At 47.1% G+C, this 24,928-nt stretch overlaps 1 protein-coding gene across 2 annotated transcripts in view; it reads left to right on the forward strand.

The window, feature by feature from the left end:
• LOC149744005 (vesicular integral-membrane protein VIP36) overlaps nt 1-24,928 on the forward strand; it is a 37,122-nt gene that overhangs the window by 6,469 nt on the left and 5,725 nt on the right. Inside the window, exons 3-8 of one of the 2 annotated variants that reach the window (XM_089905100.1) lie at nt 6,740-6,857; nt 7,687-7,766; nt 7,910-8,071; nt 8,161-8,275; nt 10,973-11,092; nt 12,254-12,936. In XM_089905100.1, coding sequence (XP_089761226.1) covers nt 6,740-6,857; nt 7,687-7,766; nt 7,910-8,071; nt 8,161-8,275; nt 10,973-11,092; nt 12,254-12,414 — 756 coding nt within the window. In that variant the 3' untranslated portion in view covers nt 12,415-12,936. Of the gene's footprint in view, nt 1-6,739; nt 6,858-7,686; nt 7,767-7,909; nt 8,072-8,160; nt 8,276-10,972; nt 11,093-12,253; nt 12,937-24,928 lie in introns of those variants that run through there. The other variant, XM_089905101.1, reaches the window with a different exon arrangement.

A 24,928-nucleotide genomic window follows, 5' to 3' on the forward strand; every position in this document is an offset into this window, starting at 1 on the left:
CTAAGGCCGGGATAGTCTTGGAGGTCTAGGTCTAGGTCTAGGTCTTCTAGGTCCTCAAGTTCCATGTGTACTCTTTCCTGAAACTGATCTCCCTGCAAACATGCCAGGGACAGGAGGGGAGGTTTTCCTTTCCCACCTTCCAGTGCATCGTTGCCCTTCTCGGAGGCACACCTCCCACCAGCTTGGGGTCTTATTCTCAGTGCATTGTTCCCAGGCATAGAAAACTCCTGGGCACCAAAGAGCCCATTTGAAATCTTAGTTTCTGGGCTGACTTTTGTGTATGTGAGATATGTTTTTAAGTTTTTTCAAATACATGAGGGCTTTTCTAGTTATCTTTATTTTTTAAGTTATTGATATCTAGTTTAATTTCATCGTGGTCAAGGAACAGTTTCTGTGATTTCAATCCTTGGAGGTCTGTTGAGACTTGCAAATGGTCCTTCGAATGATCAGGATTTTGGGGAAACATTCCATGTGTGTTTCTGAAGGATGTGGATTCTTTACTGCTTGAGTGAAATGTGCCATTTAGATCCTTAGGTCATGTTTGCTGATTGGGTTCAAATCTCTATATCTTTCTGACATTTTTGCTTGTTTTTATCAGTTATTAGGAGAGGTGTATTAAAATGCCTGTGTATGGATTTGTCTTTATCTTTGTAGTCTGTCAGTTTCTGCTTTATATATTTTGAGACCAAAATTTTCCTGAAAAATGGAGTCTTTTGTTCTTAAGAAGAGTCCCCTTCTAAACTTTGTTATTGGCATAGCTGCACAAGCTTGCTTTTGCTTAGTTTTTGCATGCAATATCTTTTTCTATCCTTTTCTTTTTCCCACTTCTTTATGTTTTAGAGTTGTCTCCTGTAAACAGCATAAAATTAGGCTTTTGGGCGGTTATTCATTTATTTTTATTGTGGTAAAATACAATAACATAAAATTTACCATTTAACCTTTTATTGTTTTTTACTTTTAAATACTTTAATTTTTTAAACCATTGTCTTCAGTACGATACTCAATGGCATTGGGACAGTTTTTTTAAATGTAATGGTCACCACAAAGGATGCAAGAATATACAATGGGGAAAAGACAGTCTCTTCAGCAAGTGGTGTTGGGAAAGTTAGACAGCTGCCATACAGCTGCAATCAATGAAGTTAGAACACACCCTCACACCATGTACAAAAATAAACTCAAAATGGCTTAAAGACTTAAATATAAGACATGACACCATAAAATTCCTAGAAGAAAACATAGGCAAAACATTCTCTGACATAAATCCTACCAATATTTCCTTAGGTCAGTCTCCCAAGGCAATAGAAATAAAAGCAAAAATAAACAAATGGGACCTGGTCAAACTTATAAGCTTTTGCACAGCAAAGGAAACCATAAACAAAATGAAAAGAAACCTATGGACTGGGAGAAAGTATTTGAAAATGATGCGACCGACAAGGGCTTAATTTCCAAAATATACAAACAGCTCATACAATTCAATAACAAAAAAAAACCCCAACCCAATCAAAAAATGAGCAGAGGGCTTCCCTGGTGGCGCAGTGGTTGAGAGTCCGCCTGCCAATGTAGGGGACGTGGGTTTGTGCCCCGGTCTGGGAAGATCCCACATGCCGCGGAGTGGCTAGGCCCGTGAGCCGTGGCCGCTGAGCCTGCGCGTCCAGAGCCTATGCTCCGCAACGGGAGAGGCCACAACAGTGAGAGGCCTGCGTACCGCAAAAAAAAAACCAGCAGAAAACCTAAATAGACATTTCTCCAAAGAAGACATACAGATGGCCAATAGGCACATGAAAAGATGCTCATCATCTCTGATTATTAGAGAAATGCAAATCAAAACTGCAATGAGGTACCACCTCACACTGGTCAGAATGGCCATCATTAAAAAGTCTACAAATAATAAATGCTGGAGAGGGTGTGGAGAAAAGGGAACCCTCTTACACTGTTGGTGGGAATGTAAATTGGTGCGGCCAGTATAGAGATTCCTCAAAAAACTAAAAATAGATTTTCCATATGATCTGGCAATCCCATTCCTGGGCATATATCCAGACAAAACTCTAATTTGAAAAGATACATGCACTCCAGTGTTCATTGCAGTACTATTTACAATAGCCAAGACACGGAAACAACCTAAATGTCCATCGACAGATGAATGGATAAGGATGTGGATATAGAATGGAATATTACTCAGCTACAAAAAAGAAGGAAGTAATGCCATTTGCAGCAACATGGATGGACCTAGAGATGATCATACTAAGTGAAGCAAGTCAGACAGAGAAAAACAAATACATCAATTATATGTAGAATCTAAAATATGACACAAATGAACATATTTATGAAACAGAAAGAGACTCACCGATATAGAGAACAGACTTGTGGTTGCCAAGGGGGAAGAGGGTGGGGGAGGGAAGGATTGGGAGTTTGGGATTAGCAGATGCAAACTATTATATATAGGATGGATAAACGACAAGGTCCTACTGTACAGCACAGGGAACTATATTCAATATCCTATGATAATCCATAATGGAAAATAATATGAAAAAGAATATATATATCTGTATAACTGAGTCACTTTGCTGTACAGCAGAAATTAACATTGTAAATCAATCTTCAATATTTAAAAAAATGTAAATACTGTAAAAAATGTAAATACTTTGATTACTGTAAATATGTATCTGCATGAAAAAGAAAATAAAATTTCTCAAAAAATTTTTATTGTAACATAGCATGACATAAAAGTTACCATCTTAACCACTTTTCTTTTTATAATTAAAAAAAATCTATTTATTTATTTTCGGTGGCATTGGGTCGTTGTTGCTGCGCATGGCTTTCTCGGCGAGCAGGGGCTACTCTTCATTGTGGTGCGCGGGTTTCTCATTGCCGTGGCTTCTCTTGTTGTGGTGCACAGGCTCTAGGCATGCGGGCTTCAGTAGTTGTAGCGTGCAGGCTTCAGTAGTTACAGCTCACGGGCTTCAGTATTTGTGGCACGCAGCCTCAGTAGTTGTGGCTCGCGGGCTCTAGAGCTCAGGCTCAGTAGTTGTGGTGCACGGGCTTAGTTGCTCCGCAGTATGTGGGATCTTCCCGGACCAGGGCATGAACCTGTGTCCCCTGCATTGGCAGGCAGATTCTTAACCACTGCACCACCAGGGAAGTCCCTTAACCACGTTCAAGTGTACAGTTTAGTGGCATTAAGTACATTGACCTTGTTGTGCAACCATCACCACCATCTATCTCCAGAACTTTTTCATCATCCCAAGCTGAAACTGTACTCATTAAACACTAACTCCCCGTTCCCTGCCTCCCCACAGCCCCTGGTAACCACTATTCTACTTTCTGTTTCTGAATTTGACTCTTCTAGGTACCTCACATAAATGGAATCATAGAATATTTGTCTATATCTGGCTTATTTCACTTAGCATAATATCTGCAAGGTTCATCCGTGTTGTAGCATGTGTTAGTACTTCATTCCTTTTTATGGCTAAATAACATTCCTCTGTGTGTGTGTGTGTGTGCACGCACGCGCGCACGCACACACCACATTTTGTTTATCCATTCATCTGTTGGTGGACACTGGGTGGTTTCCACCTTTTGGCTATTGTGAACAGTGTTGCTACATACATGGGTGGACGTAGGTGGCTGTTTTCACTTTTTTTGGTAAATACCTAGGAAGTGGAATTGCTGGGTCATATGGTAACTCTTTGTTTAACTTTTTGAGGACCACCAAACTGTTTTCCATAGCAACCACACCATTTTACATTCTCACCAGCAGTGCATCAGGGTTCCAATTTCTCCACATCTTTACAATACTTATTTTCCTTTTTTTTTTTAAAATTTATTTATTGTTGGTTGTGTTGGGTCTTCGTTTTTGTGCGAGGGCTTTCTCTAGTTGCAGTGAGCAGGGGCCACTCTTCATCGCAGTGCGCGGGGCTCTCACTGTCGGAGCCTCTCTTGTTGTGGAGCACAGGCTCCAGACGTGCAGGCTCAGCAGTTGTGGCTCACGGGCCCAGTTGCCCCCTGGCATCCCAGACCAGGTCTCGAACCTGCGTCCCCTCCATTGGCAGGCAGACTCTCAACCACTGCGCCACCAGGGAAGCCCTTTCCAGTTTTTTGATGATAGCCATCCGAATGGGTGTAGAGTGGTATCTTGTGGTTTTGATTTGCATTTCTCTAATGACTAATGATGTTGAGCGTCTTTTCATGTGCTTATTAGCCATTTGTATATATTCTTCTATGAAAAAATGTGTATCCAAGTCCTTTGCCCATTTTTGAATTGGGTTTTTTGTTGAGTTTCAGGAGTTTTCTATATATTCTGGACATTATCTATTAAGATTTGGAAATACATTCTCTCAGTCTGTGGATTGTTTTTTCATTCTCTTCATGTTCTTTGACGTATAAAAGGTTTTAATTTTGATGAAGTCCAATTTGATTTTTTTGTTGTCTGTGCTTTGGTGTAATATCTAGAAAATTATTGCTAAATCTGGTGTTGTGAAGATTTTCCCCCGTTGTTTTTTCTAAAGAGTTTTGTAGTTTTAGCTCTTAAGTCTTTGATCTGTTATTTATTTTTAAAATTAAACTTTTTATTTTGAGATAATTATAGATTCACATGGAGTTGTAAGAAAAAATACAGAGATTAAGAGGTACAGACTTCCAGTTATAAAATAAATAAGTCGTGGGGATGTAATGTACAGTATAGGGAATGTGGTCAATAATATTACAGTAACTTTCTATGGTGACAGATAGTTACTAGACTTATTGTGGTGATCAATTCGTAATGTATATAAATATCAATCCCTGTGTGGTGCCCCTGAAACTAATATTGTATATGAACTGTACTTCATTAAAAAAAAGAAGAAGAAAAAATAATACAGGGAGATCATGTGTACCCTTACCAGCATTTAGTCTATCTACATTTAGTAAAATTACTGATATGTTTATTTGGGTTTAATCTGCCATCTTACTATTCACTTTCTGTTTGTACTGACTGTTCTCTGTTCATTCTTCTCTCGGGTCTTGCCTTCTTTTGGGTTGGCTAATTTTTATTACACTTTTACTCTTCTATTAGGTTGAAAGTTCTGTGCTTATTTCCCAATATTTTAATGGTTTCTCTGGAGTTTAAAGCACACATAATGTTTTACCAAAGTCTAATGATAACGCATACTTCTAACTCCTTCCAGGACAATGCAAGGCTTTTAGAGCACTTTAACTCTTTTTACCCCGTTGTTATTAATCTTTCTGTTTTAACTCACACAAAGCATTATTGTTTTATGCAGTCAAATATTTATTTAGATTTTTAGTCTCACATCTACTTTAGTCATTGTTCTTCATTCCTTCGTGAATCTCTGACTTTACGTCTGGATCCGGATCACTTTTCTTCTCCCTGAAGAATGAAAGATAACTTTTTTCTTTTTTTAAATGAATTTATTTATTTATTTTTGGCTGCATTGGGTCTTTGTTGCTGTGTGCGGGCTTTCTTTAGTTACGGCGAGCGGGGGCTACTCTTTGTTGCAGTGCGCAGGCTTCTCATTGCGGTGGCTTCTCTTGTTGCGGAGCACGGGCTAGGTGCGTGGGCTTCAGTAGTTGTGGCTCATGGGCTCAGTGGTTGTGGCTTGTGGGCTCTAGAGCACAGGCTCAGTAGTTGTGGCGCACAGGCTTAGTTGCTCCGTGACACGTGGGATCTTCCCGGACCAGGGCTTGAACCCGTGTCCCCTGCATTGGCAGGCGGATTCTTAACCACTGCGCCACCAGGGAAGCCCCTGTGTTTGCAAGATTTTTTTTGCTGAAATGTGAGGCTTGGGTGAGTCTGTTTAGTCTAATTTCAGGGATTGTGAGGACTCATAGCTGAGCTACAATCCCTGGGAGGCCTTTCTCATTCATTCTTACTTTTCCGTTGCAGTTTTTGTCGTCTCAGTCCAAAGCAAGACTGGTTCACCAGGCCTTCCATCCCCTCAGCAGGTCTTGGACTTAGATTCCGTGCCCATATGTCCTTGAGACCTGGTTCTTATCACCTCACAGTTGCCCCCTCCAGAATCTTCAGGGTCTCCCAGAGCCAATGAACTGTCAAGAACTGGGAGGGCTGACTTCACACTGTGTCAGGCTGTAGTGCAGGTGCCTGCAAACCCTTTGTTCTCAGGGGCCAGGTCTCCTCACCTGGGCTCCTGGTGCCCAGGCCCAGAACAGTGAATCTGGTAAATCAGTGATGCACAAGCCAGATCACCCACAGTGGGACATAGGGTTTTTATTTTTCATTTGAGTTTTTTCTAATTACAGAAGTACTATGTTCAATGCAGAAGATTCAGACATAGAAAGTAGACATTCCCCTCCCAGAGTTAGCTTTCATTAATGTTGGTTCATATTTCTTTCAGTTCCTTCTTTCTCTACACATATGCTAATTTCTTTCTTTTTCAAAAATGAGCACATAATGCTGATACTGTTTTGCAACTTATCTTTCCTCTCTTAGTATCTTTAATATCTTGATCTTGAACTGTAAGTGCTTATGGAACTCCCTCATTCTGTTAAAAAGCTGCCTCAGCAGCCTTGGGATACTCTGTGGCCTCCCACTCCCGACCTGGGAGGCCCAGCAGCCCCTTTCTCCCTGCTGAGAATGCTGGGGGGTCTGTTGGTCAGTGACACTCATGACCCTGCTGCCTGGCCCTGTTCTGAGTGTCATCTCGGTGCAGGGTCTGTGCCGGGTCACCTCCATCTGGCAGACAAGCTGGGGAGCTCTGAACAGCCCTCTCTGCTCTCCCTCTAGCCTTGCTTCCTCAAGGACTGGGAGATGCACGTTCACTTCAAAGTCCATGGCGCAGGGAAGAAGAATCTCCATGGTGATGGCATTGCCTTGTGGTATACCCGGGACCGCCTGGTGCCAGGTAGGGTGGCGCTCGCACAGGTGGGACCTGTGCGTCTGTGGCCAAGGATCCTCCACTCTGCACCCCTTGTTAGGGCGCTGCTGCTCCTCTTTGAGGAAACCTGGGACCTGGGGGCAGCTGAAGGGAGCGTTCTTTTAGAAGATGACCCTGTGGCTCAACTCTGTGCCCCATTGTGGCCTGGTGTTCTACACCAGCTAAGAATGGTTTTACCATTCTACCATTTTATTTTATTTTATTTTATTTATTTATTTAGGCTGTGCCAGGCCTTAGTTGCAGCACGGGGGATCTTTAGTTGCAGCATGTGGACTTCTTAGTTGTGGCATGCATGCAGGTTCTAGTTCCCCAACCAGGGATCGAACCTGGGCCCCCTGCATTGAGAGCACGGAGTCTTACCCACTGGACCACCAGGGAAGTCCCTCTACCATTTTAAAAAGGATAAAACAAGGAAGACTGTGTGACAGAGACCATCTGTGGCCCACAAAGCCTAAAATGTTTGCTGTCTGGCCTTGGACAGAAGGGTTAAGGGATGGTTCTTACTGCAATGGCCACCTGTTTTTCACAGGTTGGGTATCCCCTTGTCACCTGACACCTCAGAGCACATAGGCAGGTGCTGTTCCTTCACAGTTCAGGCTTCAAACTTGAGTCCTCTCTGCCACACCCCTGAGACCACCCTCCAGTCCCCCACCCCACCCCCACTTAAAGATCCCTTCTCTTTCCTGGGAGAATGACCACAGATTAACCCACCCATGCTGGCATTACTTTGTCCTTCAGGTATCCATGGGACAACTCCAGTTTCTCCCGTTACAGGAGCATCTCCTTCTAATTCCAGGGCCTGTGTTTGGAAGCAAAGACAACTTCCATGGCTTAGCCATCTTCCTGGACACGTATCCCAATGATGAGACCACAGAGGTAGGCCCCTGCTCTCCTGCAGAGCAGAACGGGACTTCTCCCTGGTCCCTGCATGAGAGGAGCCTCCAGGGATCAGGGTGGTGGGTGCCCTGCGGCCTCCCACGGGCTGGGCTGGCCTCAGAGTAACCCGTGTCTTGTTTCAGCGCGTGTTTCCGTACATCTCCGTGATGGTGAACAATGGCTCCCTGTCCTACGACCACAGCAAGGATGGCCGCTGGACCGAGCTGGCAGGCTGCACGGCTGACTTCCGCAACCGCGATCACGACACTTTCCTGGCCGTGCGCTACTCCCGGGGTCGCCTGACGGTGAGCGGGCGGGAGGGGCGGCTCTGGGGGGGCTTGGGAAGGTGGGCAGGCCGGCCCCAGGCTGCCCTTGACCTGCTGGTCGGCCGCAGGTGATGACTGACCTGGAGGACAAGAACGAGTGGAAGAACTGCATTGACATCACGGGCGTGCGCCTGCCCACTGGCTACTACTTTGGAGCCTCAGCCGGCACCGGCGACCTGTCTGGTGAGTGTGTGGGCTGAGCGAGGTGTGAAGTCTCAGTCTGACCTTCCCTGGTATTTTGGGAGCTTGTGACACAGCCAGTCCCTTTCCTTCTGACCTTCCTTCATTTGATTCCACGCTTGCCTGGTTTTCTTCCTCCTCTTCCCATATCCATGAGCAGTCCCTCAGCCGCCATCTCTCTCTGTCCTCTAGGGGCTGGGGTGCTTTGAATCTGGATGCAGTGGACCCCCAGATTTCCATCTCCAGACCTGTGTCACCAGCATCCTGCTCAGCATCTCCGCCTGGTGCCAAGCAGGCCTCTCAGCCTTCACACACCCACAGCCAGAGATAGAAACGAACCTCTGTCCTTGTAGTTGCTCAGGTCAAAACACCTTGGTATCATTCTGGTCTCTGCATTTTCTCTCACACGCCACCTCTCATCCGTTGGCTGGTCCTGCTGGCTTTGTCTTCTCCCTGCCTCAGACCACTTTTCTCCCTTCCTTTACTGCTGGCAGGTCTGGGCCACCATCCTCCCTCACTTGGACAACCACAGGAGCTTCCTGAGGGTCCCTCCTCCCACGCCAGCCCCAACAGTTTCTCCCAGCACAGCAGCAGAGCTGCTCCTCCCACCTCCCTCCCAGTGGCACACTGCCAAGCCTGTGTGCTGCCTTCCCACCCCCTTCCCTCTGGCTCATCCTCCCTGCTCCCTGGTGACACTGCCCCTAGCCGCTCTTCAGACCCACCCCTGCCCTCCTGCCTTGGGCCTTTGTGCTTGCATCTCTCCCTTGGCTTCTCCAGGTCTCGCCCAGATGTCACTTCCTCAGTGGGCCTGTCCCTGATTCCCTCATTTAAAGTCGCATACACACATCCCAGTCCCCTGCACACTTCCCATCACCTTTCCTAGCTTTATCTTTCTTCATAGCACTTAACCATCCTGGAATCTGCCATGTAATTTATTTCATTATCTGTGTCCCCCTCACTGAATTGTAAGCTCCACAGAGTCAGGGCTCTGTCTTGTTTGGCCCACGGTGCGTGCTGTAAGCATTGGGATGCTGCCTGCCTACACAGGCCTCTTGGGGCCACCAGGCTTGGGTGGCACTTGATGGTGGCCTTTGGCCTTGGTCCTTAGTCCCTTCTCAAGGCCCTTGGGAGGCACCAAGCCTGGGGCTGGCTTCTGCCTACCAGAGCTAGGAAGCATTGTGGAGAACCAGTCAGAGGCTTGTTTATTGTCAGGATAGATGTTTCCAGGGCCTGTGAGCCAGCACCATTCAGGAGCCTGCCCTTCACCATGCAAATATCTGGGTCCACCCTGTCCCAGTGTCTATTTTGCGGGGTGTGGGGGGGTTTGTTTTAAAGTTTTTAATGTGGAAATTCCACTAAATACCCATAGGAGGGGAGGTGGTCTAATAAGCCCCTTGTTGCTGTTAACCAGCTTCAGTAATTACCAGCTCATGGCCCGTCTTGTTCCATCTGTGGATTCACTTCAGCCCTCCTCTGGGTTACTTGGAATTCCATCTGACAGTGTTTCAGCAGGTGTCATGAGAAGGTTCTGGGAACAGAGCCAGATCTGCGGCAGGTGGATATTCTCTAAGGCTGTTTAGAGAGGCCCCGGGAAGGGCAATGGAGGGAGCCATGCACACAGTAGTGTCCGACCATTAGTTGGAGGGTTGTGCACGCCAGCCTCCTGTCAGGCATCGCATGCATAAAGGCACGTGGTGTGTTCTTAGATAGGTAGCGGTCTCTTTCCCATTTTATACACCTGGGACCATTGGGCATTTGGGAGTTGAAGGGATCTTGTCAAGTTCATGCACCCAGGGAACGGCAGAGCTCAGATGGGACCTACCTGATGCCTGACTCCAGAGTCCATGCTTGTCCCTGGGCTTCCAGGGGCTGTGCATACTGGTGTCAGGTGTGGCTGGGCTCTGCCCAATCCGGCCACGGGGGTCCTTGCTCTTTAGGCTCTCCCTTTTCTGGACCTTTCCTCAGATTCTAGTCAGTTAGCTGAGCTGATAGCTGGAGTCAGGTCCTTGACCGGGACCCTTGTCTTGGTTCGGAGCCTCAACCTCCCCATCTCAAAAATGGGTTGATCAGTTATTGTCAGTGTCATTTAGAGGTTCTCTCCTGCCCATACTAGTTGGACCCAGGCCTTTCTCAAGTCTCCTCAGGTACAGTCGCTTGACTGTGTGTCTGGCCGAGCTTTCAGCTGGCTGCCAAGTCGTTCGTCCGCATTCTGTATTTGGGTCTCTGTGACAGGAATGTCTGGGGGCTGCCTGCCCTTGGGAGGATCAGGCTTCTCAACTAGTCATAGAACAATGTGTGGGTCCTTATCTGGTTCTGTTTCCAAAGACATACTATCTGCAAGCAGTACGCCTGTGCCTTGTCTGTACTTTCTCATTTATATGCCTTGATAACCATGCAAGATGGAGATTACCACCTGCATTTACAAATGAGGAAACTGAGCCTCACAGAGGACAGCAGAGCCAGGATTAGACCCAATGATTTTGATTGTAAAACTCCTACTTTTTCCTGTCCGCTCTGCCTCCTTCCAGGTTTCTTGTTGCTGAGTTCTGGAGGTGTTCCAGCCCCTGGAATGCTGCCTGCTGGGGGCTGCTGGGTTCTCCCCAGGGAACCTGGCCACTTTATGTGGTGGTGGGGGTGGTCGTTGGGCCACGTGCGCTGAAGCGTCTTCAGGCCCCTTAGAAGCTAACTCTCATCCTGCAGACAATCATGACATCATCTCCATGAAGCTGTTCCAGCTGATGGTGGAGCACACGCCTGACGAGGAGAACATTGACTGGACCAAGATCGAGCCCAGCGTCAACTTGCTCAAGTCGCCCAAAGGTATGCACTTGCAGCCGCTCCCGGTGGGGTCTGGGCCGGCTCGGGCAAGTGCCCGGGGTCCATCTGCCCTTCCCTGGTCCAGCCAGGCCCTTGGATCAGCAAATAGTGCTCATGAGCAGGTGTGTGGGCACCTGGTGTCTGCATCCTCCTGCACTCAGTGCTGGGATAACGGCCAGTGAAGCCAGAGGGGCTGTTTGTTGGTGTGGGTGGTGCGTGGGGCACTCTGATACCTCAGTGCGCGGCTTCAGTGAACGGCGTGGAAGTAGGTCCTGTGACTGCTGGGAGAGCTGATCCTCAGGTTTCCTCAGCTAGAAAGAGGTAAAAAGGCAAGATGTGAACTTGAGTTTTGGCAAAACCCCAAGCCTGAGTTCTTCCCAGGGTACTAGTCAGCCACCACTTCGTCCTCATGGAGCAAGGGTTCTCGTGCGGGAAGTGAGGCCCCTGTGTGTGTGTGTGTGTGGCGAAATCTATCCCAGGAGCCCCAAAGTTGTGCATGTGGGCCCAGCAGGTGATAGAGCACCAGTGGAACCCAACATTTTATGTGACATCTCACTTTTCTAAGATTCAAGTTGCTTTTAAATGTTTTGGGGGCCAAACAAATCCTGCCATAGACCAGTTTTGCGACCTTTGGCTGAAGGCTTTCTGCTGCCGAGGGTTTCCGGACGCATCATCTGCTCTAGCCCCCCCAGCAGCCCCATGCAGCTGGCCAAGCAGGGCTTAAAGGGTCAAAGCAGAAGGATGGGGGTTGGGGGTCGGGGCCCTGGGAGAAACCGAACGCACCCAGATGGGATTGAGGGCAGCCTGTGGCCGGGGACCTCAGACCACTGCATTGGGCTGGGAGTGGGCTTGTGAAAGCAGGTCCTGGGCCTGCCTCAGGCAGACTCAGGCTGTCAAGGAGACCCCAGGAGTCCAGTGTTCACCAGTTCCTTGTAGCAGAAAGCACCTCAGCCTGGATCCCTGGGAGCCTTGATCCCTGGGAACCTTGGTCCCAGTGAGGTTGGACAATCTCTGTGCATGCCCCTGCCCCTCACTGGTGCGGTGTGAGCAGGCCATAGCTGACGCCTCTAGGGTGGGTGTGGGGGCCTAAATGGGCTGTCGCCCTGCTCCCCCATCTCCTGGGAGCCCGTCCGGCCTCTCATTCCCCCCTCTCTCCTCCCTCAGACAACGTGGACGACCCGACGGGGAACTTCCGCAGCGGGCCCCTGACGGGGTGGCGGGTATTCCTGCTGCTGCTCTGCGCCCTCCTGGGCATCATCGTGTGTGCCGTGGTGGGGGCCGTGGTGTTTCAGAAGAGGCAGGAGCGGAACAAGCGTTTCTACTGAGCAGCGGGCGCTCGGCTTGGGGAAGGGCCCTGGCGCTAATGTGAACTTTTTTTTTTAACTAGGATTATAAAAGAAAAATAAGATGACCTTATTTCTTAACCACTTCAAAGAAATAATTAAAGAAGTATTTTCGTACATTTTGCTTCTTGCCCAGTGGGGACAGGCTTCAGGGCTGGGGAAAAGGGTTTGACATCCCCACAGCTGGGTGCAGAGGCCCTTGCCCTATGCCAGCCTCTCAGGAGCAGGGGGTCTGTGCCTGGTGCTGGGTCGAGACCCCCGCAGGTGGCTGTTGAACACTGGAGGCCCCCAGACCACACTGGGGTGGGCACCTGAGGACATGAGCAGTGATCTTGTTCTGTGCTGTGTGGTGTGTGTGACAGAAGAGGAGGCCAGCTGGGGAGCCTGGGCCTTCCTGTTCACCCTCTGAGCTTCTTTCCAAGGCAGACCCTTGGGGGAGGCTGGAGGAGCAGTTTGGTGGGGCCCATAGTGTGACGGTTTGCTAAATAAAGTGAAATAACCAACCTCAGCTGTGTGGCTGTCCTAAGAGACTTGCTTTTCTTTTCTTCAAATGACATCCAGCTGGCCACGCTTTACAGCTCCTAGCCTCGTCCCCTCAGGCCTGCGGCACAGCCCCGAGAGGCAGGCGCTGTGGTCCCCATTTCCCAGGTAGGGAATCACAGCTCTTGCAGGTCAAGCAAAACGTGCCCAGTGTCACACAGCTGGTGGCGTCATGGACGCGGGGCCTGCGCCATCTCCATGTTCCCTGGGCCTCTGTGTGAAAGGATCTGGTGAGGTAAAGATGTGGTTCCCATGTGGTGGGTGCGACCTCCACCCAAGGGAGCTCTAGGGGCTCCGGATGATCTGGAAGGGATTGTGGGTGCAGGAGGGCAGGTTGGGGTCAGCAGTGGTGTTCCCACTGGTGCCATGAAGGGTCAAAGGCGGTTCAGGGAGTGAAGAAAGCCCACAGTGGAGAGTGCCATGTGTGGCAGCCTCTGAGGCTCTCCCCACGGTGCAGCTGACTGCTGCGTCCAGTCCTCCCCTGACCCCCTGCCCGCCATGGGACAGGGCCTCCATCCAGTCCAGCGTCTTCCCACTCACAGTTAAACAACATTTCAGCCATCACTAACTTCTTCATCATGTTCCTTCTCCACAAAAAGAGTCATGGGATGGCCAATAAATTGAGAGTTTCTTTTTTTTTTGGCTGTGCCCCGAGGCATGTAGGCATGTAGGATCTTAGTTCCCTGGCCAGGGATCGAACCTGTGCCCCCTACAGTGGACATGTGAAGTCTTAACCACTGGACCACCAGGGAAGTCCCTGAGAGTGTTTCTTCATGATCTCCTTTATTCTTCTTTCCTCCAAGGACTTGGTTTGGTCTTCTTTCAGATACAGAATAATCTTTCTTCTACAGCCCATAGGTTTGCCTGTGTCAGTCCTAACCAGATGGTCCTTCTACAGAAGGCTCTAGGCATACTGCTCAATGTGTTTGGTGATAAAGACCACTTTCAGCAACCAAATAGGCAGAATAAAACTCGACACCAAACTGGTCAGTCACAGGGAGGCTTTGCACCAGCCTGCAAAGCCTCCATGAATGCTTTGGTCCCAGACTTGGTGATAGCACCAAGGGTATTGATCAAATCATCCTTGGTCATCCCTGTTTTGGTACCCACAATAGTGAGGGTTTGATCTTACTTGTCTGGAATGAGATTAATGTGCAGCTGTTTCCCAGAGTCTAGTTTACTGGGACCTGTCAAGCTTTCATATCATGATTTTTTCCAGAGCATCTGATGAATTTGAAATAAGCTCCCTCAGAAAGAGCTCTCTATTTGAGTAGAAAGTATTGATGCTCAGTAACATCAACTGGGCAATTTCTGCCTGAAAGGCAAACGTCTCAACCTCCTCCTCCATCTTGGATCTGGGTTTTCTTAAGCGTCTTGGCTGAAGAACCACACGGGCTCTGCATCGACACAGTGCCAGGACACAGAAGCAACTGAGCCTCCATCTTAAAGCAAGTGCAAACCCTTGCTCCCCGTTGCGGCCAGGCTTTTTGTAATTGACGTTATCAGTTAGATTTTCGTTGTGAAATAGATCGTGTGGAAGTAGATGAGGTGAAGGGTAAGAACTTATTTTCTCCTCGGTCTTTCAGGCTCACTCCCAGAGCTCTTCTCTGATCTACTCTTAACTGTCTCCTGTCCCTCTCGATGTTTCCTGCGCATACACAGGTTAGGTGTTGAGAGATTGTTCACAAGTTTGACCAGGAGGTCTGAGCTGCCTTTCCTTTCCCTCACATGGGTCTGGGAGCTTGCTCATGAAGCCATAAGAGTAAACATGATCCTCATTAAAATATTTTATTGAGCACTTTCCTCAAAACAGTTTACTTACTTGAAAAGTAGCTAATGTGGAGTGCTTACTATGTGCCAAGTGTGGTTCTAAGCGGTTGTTGTGGATTAACTCACTTCACTCCATGCCATTTGCTCACGTGGAGGCAGAGAATCCTCTAGGGAGGGTGGCTCCGCCTCACCGAGCGTCTCCCTCCTGGAGGGGAGCGCTGTGTCCACGCTGATACACGTGGCCGAGACCTGGAGCTTGGAACCCTCCGTGGCCTCAGCAGCCATGTCATCAGGACCATACTCGCCATACTTGATCTCCCCCGAATTTCTGAAATAGGCAAGTTGGCATCTGGTACTATATGGTTCTCACCCTTGACTGTGTGTTAAAGTCACCTGCAGAATGAAAGCGAGCCTGCCTCATTCTCCAGCTCTGGTTTAAGAAGTTGGTGGCCCAGGCAAAGGCAGTTTTACAGTTTTAAAAGCACCCCCACTCCCGCCCGAGGGTTCTCATGAGTATCCAGGCTTGAGAACCAGCAGGTGTTAAGGTACTGATTTGAAGGCAGAGGTTAAAGTGATGGTGCTGGTCTGTGCTTGGCTCAGGGGCTTGTTTGCATCCCTTTCAAAGTTCACACCCAGAGGTGCTTCCTCAGAAGATTAGTTGGTTAGATGTGTGTTCTTAATCTGTCTTTTCACACATATGGGATCATGATGCTGTAACCTACATTTTTGCCAAGTGTGTTTAAAAATTGAGTTATATGATCGTTTGAAAGTTACATATAAATTTATATCCCTGGAGCTGCTGTGCAGTATGGTAAAAAACATTGCCGACATGCTTGCATACCTCTTTGTCCCCTGCCTTAAACCTGTGTCCTTCCCCCCAGAGGTGACTGCCCCTGGTTCTGACTTTTTATGTGCTTCTGAGAAATTTTACCGTGGAAGTATGTATACCTAAGTACATAGTATTATTTTGCATTTTTAAAAATTATAAATGGCACACAGATGTATTCCTCAAAGTTTATTTATTTATTTTTGGCCGCACAGCACGGTTTGTGGGATCTTAGTTCCCCAACCAGAGACTGAACCCTCGCCCTCAACAGTGAAAGCGCAGGCTCCTAACCACTGGGCCGCCAGGGAATTCCCTTCCTCAGCGTTTAAAATTCAGCATTGTTTGTGAGCCTTTGGACCTCATGTAGCTCAAGATGTGGCCTGAGCAGACTCTAGTTCTCCATTCTGCACTGTTGGACATTTAGGCAGTTTCCAGGTTTTTCCCTTAGAGCGCTGCTCTAAACATTTGTGAGCAGTCTTTACGCAGGAGCTACTGTTGTAACCCATGTGCGTTTCAGTTTTACTACAGGTCAGGGTGCTCTCCAAAGGGGGTTGCATCCATTCTGCACCCATCTTGGCTGCCAGCTACCTGCCACTTCTTAGCACTTGATGTCATCAGAGTGCTTAATTTTTGATAGTCTGCTGGGTGCAAAAGTTTTTTTAACATCTTTATTGGAGTATAATTGCTTTACAGGGTGCAAAAGTTTTAATTTGGGTTTCTCTACTAGTCAGTGGAGGATCTTTGTATCCTCAAAGAGGCTTCAAGAGCTTGGAATGCCCTATGGTTGGTGCTCAGGCCTCTGAGAAGGTGGGAACTAGCAGATACTTGGACTCCAAAGGAGGCACAGCCCGGGCGGGGAGGAAGTGCAGTACACACACTGATGGACAGGGCAAGGTCTGTGCCGCTGAAGAGGCTGGAGCCAGCTGGCTACTGCTGCCGGCCTTGGAGAAAAGGAAATCAGCCCCTTCTGCCTTCTGCTTCCAATCTGCATCTAGTACTTTCCAACAGCAGAACCCAGCAGGAGGCTGGCTGGCTCAGGAGGCTGTGAAACGTAATTTACATAGTTCCAGACCCAGAATCACAAAACAGTATAGAAAAGTGGACTTGTGGCTTAGAGGCGATGATGAATAACCCACAGGCAGCAGGCTGCTGGGCGCGAGGCTGCCTGGAGGGTGGCACACCAGGGTCCCTGGACCTGCCACTGCTGAAGCGGGCATTCACAAGGAGAGAAATCAACTTCCATGCATGTGTTGTTTCCTTTTGTTCGTGGTTGAACCTAATTCTGACTCGTGCAAGTGTAATCAGAGGGAGCATCTAATACGTAGAAGGAGGAAATACATTAAATGGCTAAGTTGGTAAATTGAGGAGAAATTTCACCAGTCATTGAGAATGTGGGAGGGAGTGGATCTCACGGAGAGGGAAGGTTAGGAGGGAAAGGGGCAAACCCTACACTGCCTTGCCGGAAGCCTTGCAGGGGAGATGATGATTCATAATAAACTGGGTGGCTTGGGGCAGACCCTCCCAGTCTCAGCTTTACCTGAACCGGGGTCCTCTAGGGATCCCGTGGTAATAATCTTGCCCTCACCGCCATCCTGGGAGGGGTGGAACAGAAAGCCAACAGAAATTATTTGGGATTTTGGTTTTAAACTGCTACTTTAAAAATATGCACTGAATTGCCTTCCTTGTCTCTTTGCTCTCCAATTCTTGTGTCCCGGATCCTCCTTTTGTGTTTTTGGGTTTTGTTTTGTGGCACATGCCCTTTAGATACTCTCTTAGAGATGGTTCAGGGGAGGTTATCATTCTGAACTCTCCTCTGCCTGAAAATAGGTTTATTTTGATCTTATACTTGTGTTTAGTGTTGCCAACTAGAAGTCTGATGTCATCTTCTGATTCTTGTTCCTCTTGAGTAGGTTCTTCTTTCTGGAAGTTTTTAGGAGTAGTTATCTTTGGTGATTTGAAACATTGCCAGGATATGTCCAGATTTGAGTCTTTTTTTTTTCTCCTACTTGGCACTGGGGAATCCTCTTTCGATTTGAAACTTGTGTCTTTTTTCAGCTCTGGGAAATTTTCTCCTGTTATCGTTTATTATTTACTCTTCTGATGACCTACTATGTTGGTTCTACAACACTGCCCCAAGTTCTTTGATGTTTCTCCCCTCAAGAGGTAGGGTCCATGTTCTCTTTCCCTCTCCTTGAGTCTGGCGGGTTTGTGATTGCTTCCATTTGTGGAGTATGGCAGAGGTGACACTCTGTGACTTCCAATGCCGGGCCATAAAGGCCAGGCAGCTTCACCTGGTTATCTGGGACGCTGGCCCTTGGAGGCACCTTGGAAGCAGGCCTACCTCCTGAAGCCCCAGACCGGGGCGCCCTGGGCAGGCCTCCAGGTGACAGTCCCAGCTGGTCCCCTTCCTTAGCCATCGGAACCCAGATGTGTGAGGGAAGAAGCCATCTGGGCTCCCACATCAGCTGTTCAGGTCATCCCAGCAGAAACCCCAGACGTTGTGGAGCAGATGAGGAGCAATCTGTGCTCTTTTCATATCCTGACCCACAGAATCCACGAGCATAAAAAAGGATTGCTGGGAATTCCCTGGTGGTCCAGTGGTTAGGGCTCTGCGCTTTCACTGCATGGGGCACAGGTCTGATCACTGGTCAGGAAACTAAAATCCCATGTGCCATGCGACACAGCCAAAAAAAAGAAACATTCCAAATGCCCATCAATAGGTGAATGAATAAACAAATTGTTAAAAAAAAAAAGGCGGGGGGGAGATTGCTGTTTTACACCACCAAGCTTTAGGTGGGCTTTTATGCAGTAGTAGATAATTGGAGCATACACACCCCCTCACCCCTCTTCACCATCTCCTGATTCTCTCCTTCTAAGCTCCATTCGAGGGGAAAAAGTGTTGAAGTGGCCTTGGCCTTAATCATCCTGTGGTCTTGTGCTCTCGGTCATCTGATCGTTGGAAAACAGACATTTCCCACAGCAGATGTGAGCCTTTTGCCAGTGCCTTACGTTGACTCTGCCGTTCAGATTGGTGATGTTTGGACTAATGTTGTACTGACCCTTGGAGACATGGCACCACCACTCTGGCCTCCTCCCACTTCTGGCAGGAAAGGGCAGTCCCTGCACATACAGGGCCACAGGGATGCATTATCAGGATAAGTGGCTGCTGACCTATCCCACCTACTTTAACATACCACAAGCATGCTGTGCAACTAGTAACCAGAGAAGTTCTTCAGAGCATTGGGTGCCGAAGCCCAGGTCTTTGAGGACCGTGAGTGTTCCCCTTTCCAGTCTTGGGAAGGTTGGGTACAAAAATCCAAGCGATCAGCATAAGGTAGACTATGGCTCTCAGAGTGGGGTCCCAGAGGCACCAGGCCTACTGACCCAAACTGTTGGGGGTGGTGCCTGGGAATCTGCATTTTTAATAAGCACGTGAGGGGAGGCCTGTGCACACCACAGGTTGAGTCATGCTGTCCGAGTTAGCATTCTCTGGTGGCTTACACAAACCCACTACAAAACATTCTGAAAACCTATGATAATAGTAAAACAATCCAATAAAAGTAATGCTTTATCTGGTCTAGAATGAAACTGGGGAAATTTCAATATTCATCATCTTGGACACAAAATCCATTTGGTAATGGTATTCCCTACTCTCCCCCAGAAAGCAGACAAGCACAATATTGAAACTCTAGAGCCCATCCATCTCCTTAGCCAATCTCCACTTAAGGGTGGGTGCGAGGAACAGGGTTGGGATAAGCCCCAGAAAGCGCCCCCTGGTGGCTCATTCCTGCTAACACTCCAGAGTCAAATATGGAATCACTTAGTAAGAAAATTTGCAAACTGAGGACGGAATCCAGTTGGAATTTTAATCTCATATTTTCTATCTCAGAGACCCAATGTCAGAGTTCTCTCAGTTTCCGAGAGCACAGCCTCCCTTGAAGGGAACTTCATTCGAGGGAGAGCCCCCAATTTTTCCTGGGCTGGTTTTGGAAGCCCCAGAGTTGTGGGTTGGAGCTACACTTTAAGCCAGCTCTGCAGCCTTGAGCGATCTGATTCAGGATTTTGATAAGGAGACTCTCTCTAAAATCTACTTATAGGAATTTCAACCTGGAATGCAAAAATAAACGTTTTTAGGATGCAGTCTAATTCTTAACATCATTACTTGAATTGCTTATGTTTCTGTTCATCCCTGCACATGATTTGGAAACAAATTTAATATCACCCAGAGTGTGCACAGCAGTACAAGTTCCCTTAAATAAGCCAGCTCGCCATTTAGGTAAGAGGGTATCATCCCCCTGATGCGAGAAAGTCATGCCCCAGAAATGTTTATGACTCTGAAAAAGGATGAGACCCTCTCAAAGTAGAAACTTATCAGGAACTGAAGTTTTCACCAAGGAAAGAAAAGACTGTGCTAAAAACAATCATGTGGGTTAATTGAAATAATTTATACGTAGTATCAATTCTGTTCTGTGTTTAAAAACAGAAATAATACATGCAGTTATTTAAAAATCAGATATACCGGGCTTCCCTGGTGGCACAGTGGTTGAGAGTCCGCCTGCCGATGCAGGGGACACGGGTTCATGCCCCGGTCCGGGAAGATCCCACATGACGTGGAGCGGCTGCGCCCGTGAGCCATGGCCGCTGAGCCTGCGCCTCCAGAGCCTGTGCTCCGCAACGGGAGAGGCCACAACAGTGAGAGGCCCGCGTACCACAAAAACAAAACAACAAAAAACAAAATCAAATATACCGCGCACCGCAATGAAGAGTAGCCCCTGCTGGCCGCAACTAGAGAAAGCCCGTGCGCAGCCAAAAATAAATAAATAATAAAATAAAAATCAAAGATACCAAAGGCCATAGCAGCAGCAACAAAAATGATCACTCTCCCGTGATCCTCAGTTCTCTCCAGGGACAGTGATTTTCAACTCTTTTAGCTCTTTCTCCTGGCAGTTACTTTTGTATTTCTAAATGATATGCCTGTTTTGTCTTAATTTGTAAGTGTTCAGCATTATATATTCACTTCCTTGTATGATGCTTGAGGTTTAGCTCTTTTACATCCGCCTTCTCTCCAACCTCCAAGTGTGATTATGTCCCTATTTTTAGCTAAATACATGATAATTATCAAGATGCAAATGTATTCTACTCTCAAGCCAGGTAGAGCGCCCCAGATACAGCACCCCGATTGTGCAGCTTTGAATTTTTTCTTGAGTTGACACTTGCCTCATTTTTAACTTGGAATATTTCCCATGTACAAATCCTCAGTTCTTCCTAAAGCTCCTTCACGTCATCTTCGCCTCCTTTCCCAGTCGTTCCCTCTCCGGCCCAGGGTGGCTGCCCGATGCCCAGGTCTTGGTTCTTTGCCCTCCTGAGTTGGAGCCACCTCTCCAGGGCCTCATTCTCTCTCTTCCCAGGCACAGCTTCCTAGTTTTGCTAGAATCTAAACTCTGACTCCTGGTGTGACCTTGGGTTCTCTTTCTACTCCCAACTCTAGAATAACCATAGACAGAACTCTAATCAAGCATCTACCTCAGGCTGTTACATGCACCCAACAGCTCCAGGCCCCTCCTTCCCAAACACACCATAAAGAAAGTACTTTGACCTATACAACATTATGTCAATTGTACCTCTGCAAAGCTGGGGGAAATTACATGAAATTTTAGATTGAAATAGTGACAAATGCAGTGGTTCTAGACATCTGGCTGTGCTTGAATCCTTCCGTTATCCTTTTCCAGATGTAGGAAAGGAGCAAGTCCAAATCCTGTGTGCCTCAGCGTAATCTTAAATAGGGGGTCATGTCACTGTCTGCCTCAGGACTGCTGAGAGTAACGCATGCATGAACCCATTACACGGAGTAATGTCTGTCTGCTACAGACGGAGCCCCCAGTAACTGTTGCCATCATTAAAAATTATTCTCATGCTAATTCTTTCTATTTTGTAACATAGACTCTCCGGTTGTGCAGATTAGTTTTGTGTCCCTCAGAAAAGTTGGTAGTTTTCTGTTTAAAAATTTCTATTTCTCATGACTTTTTTTTTTCTTTTTTTGGCTGCGTTGGGTCTCTGCCGCTGCGTGCGGACTTTCTCTAGTCGTGGCGAGCGAGGGCCACTCTTTGTTGCGGTGCCCAGGCTTCTCATTGCAGTGGCCTCTCCCATTGCAGAGCACAGGCTCTAGGTGCGCGGGCCTCAGTAGCTGTGGCACGCGGGCTTCGGTAGCTGTAGCTCACGGACTCTAGAGCGCAGGCTCAGCAGTTGTGGTGCACGGGCTTAGCTGCTCTGCGGCATGTGGGATCTTCCTGGACCAGGGCTTGAACCCGTGTCCCCTGCATTGGCAGGCGGATTCCCAACCACTGCGCCACCAGGGAAGCCCTCTCATGACTTTTATTCTAATTATTTTATTGTATGTTGAACTCAATCTAGTTTATTTATTAAATCCTTTATATTTTCTGATCTCTCTTTTAAAAATAGGCGATTTTTGTTTTGAATTAATTGAAATCCAGTATCTTTTTTACTTTCTAGTCATATCACCCTCAAACAATAGAAGATTTTCTATCTAAAAAGTAAAAGAAAGAAGGGCTTCATACATTGCAGTTGGGAGACTGCTAGCTGTCTCCTGGATACGTACTGTCTCCTTCTTCCCTCCTGTCAAAACCTAGATTTAATCTGGGGTGACCTTTTCCATCTCTCTTCCTGATGGTGGTTAGAAGTTAGTGGGAGTCATCAGGTGGTGCTTCTAGAATGTTCTTTGAAGGGGCTGGCTCAGCTGGAAGATCAACCTTCTGCCCCTGCCCCTGCTCCTTCTTGGGATGCCCACCTAATGTTTGGAAGTGCAGTGGCCATCTAAGACCATGAGGTGAACTTCAGAATGGCATCCCATGCTAGGGATGGCCTAGCAGAAAGGCAGAAGGAGCTGCTGGCTGCAGCCGATCAGCTCCGCACACCTGATGCTGAACACTTCCTCTACCTGAGAGAAAAACAATATATAACAAAACAGAAACAGACTGGGACTTCCCTGGCGGTCCGGTGGTGAAGACTTTGCACTTCCACTGCAGGGGGATGCGGGTTCCAGTCCCTGGTCAGGGATCTAAGATCCCGCATGCCACGAGGCGGCTCAAAAAAACAAAAAGAAAAACAAAAAAAGAAACAGATTCACAGATACGGAGAACAAACTAGTGGTTACCGCAGGGGAGGGGGGAGGGGAGGGGCAAAATTGGTGACGGGGATTACGAGATACAAATTACTATGTATAAAATAAATAAGAAACAAGGATGTAATGTACAGCACAGGGGATATAATCACTATGTTATAATAACTTTGTATGGTGTGCAATCTATAAAATTATCGAATCACTGTTGTACACCTGAAACTAATATAATTTTGTAAGTCAACCATACTTCAATTTAAAAAATTAAAAGCCCTATGTGATTAAACCACAGATTGGCCTCTGTCACCAGCAGCCTGACTCAGTTTCTAACGGATGCGTGAGAGACTTCAATTATTTAATGAAAAGACTGCTTTCCCTAAAGGATGATTCTGAAGAGTCCCAGTTAACTACGAAGTGATGTACATTTACCCAAAAATGTGTCTGGGAGCTAATTCTTAACTCAGAAAGGTTCAAGCCCTATTTGTTTTTTATTTATTTATTTTTATTGAAGTATAGTTGATTTACAATGTTGTGTTAATTTCTGCTGTACAGCTAAGTGATTCAGTTATACATATATATGCATTCTTCTTTTAATGTTTATTTATTTTCTTATTAGTCATCCATTTTATACACATCAGTGTATACATGTCAATCCCTATATGCATTCTTTTTTAAAATATTCTTTTCCATTATGGTTTATCATAGGATATTAAATATAGTTCTCTCGTGCTATACAGTGGGATCAAGCCGTATTTGAAAGTAGAAAAGAAATCGCCACATTTTCATGAAAAATGTTTACGATTCTGCAGTTATCTCTTGTATGCTCTGAGTCTCACCTAAGGGCTCGCGCATTTTACTCAGCTGTGATACCCCTCATCCTGTGTGCAGGGCGGTGTGGGGAGACGGCTCACCTGGCTCTCCCGCAAGCCCTTCCAGGTGTGCAGGGGCAGAACCCTGCTGGCATTTCTGCTTCTGTTTCCCATGCCTTTCCCATTTCCCTGAAGTTTTTCAGTGCTCTCCCCTCTACTCCCCCGAACGTTTGCGGCCCAACTTACTCTGGTCTGCCCCTGGATCTGCTCACTATTTGTAGAGCAAATTACACGCCCACCTCCCCAGACCACACAGATGGAAACCAGTGTCTTATTTTAGTTCTCTTTCCTTGAGTGCTATCTACTTCTGAACAGTCTTATCCTGTGGGTTTTGGGGTTTTGTTTTTTTCTGCTTTAGTTTTTCTGTTAGTCTGTACTCAACTTCCCGAAATTTCTCTCAACATTATGGGGTGTGTGTGTGTGTGTGTGTGTGTGTGTGTGTGTTTTCTAATTAATGGGGTTTTTGGAGAGGGGAGAATTAGACACATGTGCCTTCTGTTGGGATCTGGTCTGTATTACTCTTCTGGCAATCAGTTGAGCTTTTCTTTGTGATGTAAAATGTAGATAAGCTCTTGCATTGTGATTGTACAGTTGGTCTTCAGAGGTGGAGCTTGATCTGTTTGCGTTAGATCAACCTTATTCTATTGCTCAGATACTCTATATTTTTCCTTTTTGTGGTTTGTGTGATGAACAATGAGAAAAAACAAATGAGGTTATTTGTTTTAGAGTACTGTTGGTATTTCTGATAACTTTTTTTTTTTTTTTGCGGTATGCGGGCCTCTCACTGCTGTGGCCTCTCCCATTGCGGAGCACAGGCTGGCTCTGGACGCGCAGGCCCAGCGGCCACGGCTCACGGGCCCAGCCGCTCCGCGGCATGTGGGATCTTCCCGGACCGGGGGCACGAAGCCGTGCCCCCTGCATCGGCAGGTGGACCCTCAACCACTGCGCCACCAGGGAAGTCCTCTGATAACTTTTTATTCATGCATAACCATAGGTGGTATTTTTTTAATGTTCTTTTTTCTAAGAGGCGTATGAAGAAGAGCTTGACTTTCTTCTTGTCTGTCTCTAGTCTTTAGTTTACCAGGCTGTCCTTATACAAACTAGAATGAAGCAGTCTTTGAGTGATTATATTGTTCCAACTGAATGAAAACAATCAGTACTAAGGAAAAATATCCATTGGGAGATCATGTAGATTACAGGCTAATAATTAGGGGAGATCTTAATAAGATATTGATTCTTCGAAAATAGGACATATTGACTTGCCTTTATCTACAAAACCACCCAGGTTTGTGGTCAAATGTTAAACAAGCTGCCTGCGCTAAGTCACTTTACTTTAAAAAAAATGTTTAATAAAAT

Source organism: Delphinapterus leucas, unplaced genomic scaffold (assembly GCF_059928025.1).
Source record: "Delphinapterus leucas isolate spDelLeu-1000000601 "Yukka" unplaced genomic scaffold, BTC_Dleu_Yukka2 spDelLeu_asBTCV2_sq25, whole genome shotgun sequence".
NCBI lineage: Eukaryota > Metazoa > Chordata > Mammalia > Artiodactyla > Monodontidae > Delphinapterus > Delphinapterus leucas.